Consider the following 4,282-nt stretch of genomic DNA (forward strand, 5'->3'; position numbering starts at 1 on the left):
CCACGTATATTTAATAGGTCAAGAATACACACATGGAGGAAGGGCTGGTGCAGAGCCAGATGACTGTACCAAACTTGAGTCAGAATTCTGTGGATAAACAGACAAGGAAGCAGTCATTCATCACTGGAACATCCAGCAGCATGTCCTTCCCCAAAGACACCTCCTAATCTAAGTACAGCCAAGGATCAAAGCTGCAGAGGAACAATTAGGCTCACCTCCCAGGGCAGCAGGAGCTACCACATGACCAGGTGACTGTCAGAGCAGGAACAATACAAATGACAGGACTCCTTCCTTTCATCTGAAAAGTGTTCCAGTGAGTTACTTCCAATTAAGAAACCAATTAGACACTTACTTTCAAAACATTCATAACACCAACGGAGCACTTCCTCTTTGTTGATGCCCATACTCAGTATGGAAAAGGATGTAAACAACAACAAGGAAAAGTCCTGCTGATTGGCCCAGACTTTGGAGGACCAGTGCATAAAAGGCCCCCACTGGAAGAAATCATCATATTCTGGGAAACTCACCTGGGAACAGAACCCACCCTCCACACCTGACACCATGACCAACTCCTGCTGCTCCCCCTGCTGCCAGCCCAGCTGCTGCAGGACCACCTGCTGCAGGACCACCTGCTGGAAGCCAACCTGTGTGTCCTGCTGCAGCACTCCCTGCTGCCAGCCCAGCTGCTGTGGCCAGAACAGCTGTGGCTCCTGCTGCTGCCAGCCCTGCTGCCAGACCACCTGCTGCAGGACCAGCTTCAGACCAAGCTGTGTGACCAGCTGCTGCAGCACCCCCTGCTGCCCACCCTGCTGCTGCGTGTCCAGCTGCTGCCGCCCTGGCTGCTCTGGCTCCTGCTGCTGCCAGCCCAGCTGCTGCCAGTCTAGCTGCTGCCAGCCCAGCTGCTGTGGCACACCCTGCTGCCAGCCAGCTTGCTGCACCCCCGTGTATGTCACGAGAACCTGCTTCCACCCCACCTGTGTCAGCCTGCCTGGCTGCCTAGCCCAGGGCACCGGATCTGGCTGCGGCGAGCCTTGCTGCTGCTGAGCAGCTCCCCAAAATAACAACGTCTGCATAACCAAATTTTTGTCCACTCATTTGCTTCATGTGGGCAAATATACTCCTTAGCTTGGCTCAGACCCATCATGAACAGAAAATCTGTTCATTATCCCCTTTCTAAGAGCTTGTGTATCACCTGGAAGAAGTGCAGAGTATACGTTCATCCTCTTTTCCTGTGGCATTTTGTCCCAGCTTCATAGATCTTTGGCATGGGAGTGTGATCTTGGCTTCAATAATGAGGCCAACATCTCTACCTCTCCCTTTAAAGAAATTAGAAAATCACTTCTTCATAAATACCTCAAAGGTTGATGCAATTGATCAATCATCTTATAGCCATATTTTCTTTTGCAGTGTTCTCTGGATGCTTTTAAGCTTCTTTCTTCTTTGCTAATCATTTTGAGTTATCTCCCTAGATGCAGACCACCTTAATAAACTCTGTATTATTATTATTATTTATTCTATATTGTCTGTCTTCGTTTTACTGTGGTAAAAACACTTGACGTAAAATTTACATGTCTAACAAAGTAGTAGTAGTAGGTCTCACTAAATTGCTGAGAGCCTTGATATGTTGCTAAGGCTGTCCTTGAACCTATAATTCTTCTGTCTCTACCTCTCAAATACTGGGACTACAGGCATGCACCATCACACCCAGAACAAATTTTAAATTGTATAAATCATTGTCATTATATAATACACTGCAAGCACAATGTTTTCATTAGATCTCTGGAAGTTATTCAATTTACATCACTGAAATTTAATGTTCATTGATTAGCAACTCCATAGTTCTACTCACCATTGCCTCTGAAATCATCTTTCTTTCTTTCTTTCTTTCTTTCTTTCTTTCTTTCTTTCTTTCTTTTCGTGGTACTGGGGGTGGAACCCAGGGGGTTTTTCTGCCACCAGGCTATACTCCCAGACCTATTTTATACTTTATTTGGAAACAGGGTCTCACTAAGCCACTGAATGCCTCACTAAGTAGCTGAGGCTGGCTTCGAACCCACGTGATCCTCCTGTCTCAGCCTCCCAAGCGCTGGGATTACAAGTGTGTACCACCAAACCCAGCTGAAGTTGCTTTTCTAAATTTTTTTTATCTGAATTCAAGTTCTGCAACTTTATCTGAGTGGAATCATGTGGGATTTGTCATTCTGTGACTGACTTATTTAACATAATATCCTCAAGGTTCATCCAAGATATCACAAACGGAAGATTTTATCTTTCTTGAGGTTGAATACTACATATCTATAGCTTATTGATTTTGATAAAATGTCAAAAATATATGCTAGAGAAAAAACAGCCTTTTCAACAATTGGTGTTGGCAAAACTAGTTCTCTGTTTCTATGGGGAAAAAACCTGGAAACCCTACTTCTTTTTAAAATATTTTATTGGTGAATTGTAGTCATACCTCTTAATAGAGTACAAGATGGTAGAGGCATACATGCACACATCACCCAATTAGCCCTTACCCAATCCCGCCCCATTTCCTCCACTTCTCATCCTGCACAAGAGTCAACTAAGATGGATCAAAGACCTGGAAATTAGACAAGAGTTTGAAGTTACTAGAGGAGGGCATAAGACCAACACTCCAACATATAAGCACTAGCAGAAACTTTCTCGATAAGACCTCCAAAGCTCAGGAAATTAAAACATAAGCTAATAAATGATATAGCATTAAATTTAAAAGTTTCTCTTCATAAAAGGAAACCATCAGGAATCTAAAGAGAGAACTTCAAGAATGGAAGATGATATTTGCCAGCTACTCCACTGAGAGAGGACTAATATCCAGTCTTTGCCAGATAACTCCACTAATAGAGGACTAATATCAAATATATGAAGAACTTAAAGGACTTATTACTAAAAAAAATGAAAAGATGGAAAATTGAACTAAATAGACGCTTCACAAAATACAAATGACCAATAAATACATGGAAATATGTTCAACATCATTAGCAATCGGGAAATGATTATCAAAGCTAAACTGAGATTCCATCTAACTCCAATTAGAATAGTAATCATCAAGAATACAACAACAATAAATGCTGATGAGTATGTGGAAAAATATGAACTGTTATAACTGTTAGCAGGATTGCAAATTAGTGCAGTTGCCTTGGGGATCAGTGTGGAAATACTTCTGAAGACTAGGAATGAATCTACCATACAATGGAGCTATACCAGACCTGAGTACTTCCCTAAAGGGAAAGACTAGCAGAGTAGATGAAGACGACTGTGGAGAAGAGGAGGAAAAGGCAAAGAATCGGGGATAAAAAAGACCAAATAATGTTATTTACATATATGAATATGTCGTGATGATTCTCACCATCATTTACTAGTCCAATGTACCTATTTAAAAGTTACATAAAATAATAAATGAATACAAATCTAACAAAATAAAAACAACACATTGTGGAAAACATCCTAAAATGTATTTAAAAATCATGGACACACAGGTTGAAGAGTTGACACAAGACAGACAACTGCACTAGCCCTGAGTTGGGATTCTACTGTAAACAGACATGGTTCTGGGCACTCAGTTTATCACTGTAAATAAAGAAGCATTGTGTCTCTCCTGGAGATGCTTTCTAATCTGAATACATCCAAAGGAACAAATCTGTGGAAGAACAACTACCCTGACCTTTCCAGGCCAGCAGGAGTGACCACATGACCAAGTGGTGATCAGAGCCCAAAGGATGCTAACCATGTGGCTGTCTTCATCTGAAAAAGTTTCTGCAAGTTGCCCCACTTACAAAATAGATAAACATCTACTTAAACATTCCAGCCGGGAATAGTGGTGCATTAATGTAATCCCAGCATTTGGGAGGCTGAGACAAGAGGATTGTGGTTCGCAGACAGCCTCAGCTACTTAGTGAGGTCCTTTGCAATTCAGTGAGACCCTGTTTCAAAATAAATAATAAAAAAAAAATAGGGCTGGGGGTGTAGCTCGGAGGTAGAATGCCTCTGGGTTCCAACCCCAGTACTGCCAAAAAAAAAAAAAAAAAAAAAAAAAAACCTCTTATTAGATGAAGCACTTCTTTGACAAATATGAAGATGGAAAATAATGTAAATACCATCAAGGAAAATCCTGCTGATTGATCTAATTTTGAAGGCTGAACGTATAAAAGACCTAGATGAAGAGGAGTCATCATATTCTGCAACTCAGCTAAAACAGAAACTCTCCCTCCACACTGATACTATAACCAGCTCCTGCTGCTCCCCCTTCTGCCACCCCACC

At 41.8% G+C, this 4,282-nt stretch overlaps 1 protein-coding gene across 1 annotated transcript; it reads left to right on the forward strand.

Annotated features, from left to right (window-relative positions):
- Positions 1–561: 561 nt before the first annotated feature.
- Positions 562–1,044, forward strand: LOC308275496 (uncharacterized protein; the record flags this gene model as incomplete). The annotated part of the gene is made up of 1 exon (XM_080713806.1): positions 562–1,044. One exon carries the CDS (start codon positions 562–564, stop codon positions 1,042–1,044), a length of 483 nt encoding a protein of 160 aa, XP_080569932.1.
- Positions 1,045–4,282: the final 3,238 nt, after the last annotated feature.

Source organism: Muscardinus avellanarius, assembly GCF_963383645.1.
Source record: "Muscardinus avellanarius genome assembly, chromosome: 16".
NCBI classification, from domain to species: domain Eukaryota; kingdom Metazoa; phylum Chordata; class Mammalia; order Rodentia; family Gliridae; genus Muscardinus; species Muscardinus avellanarius.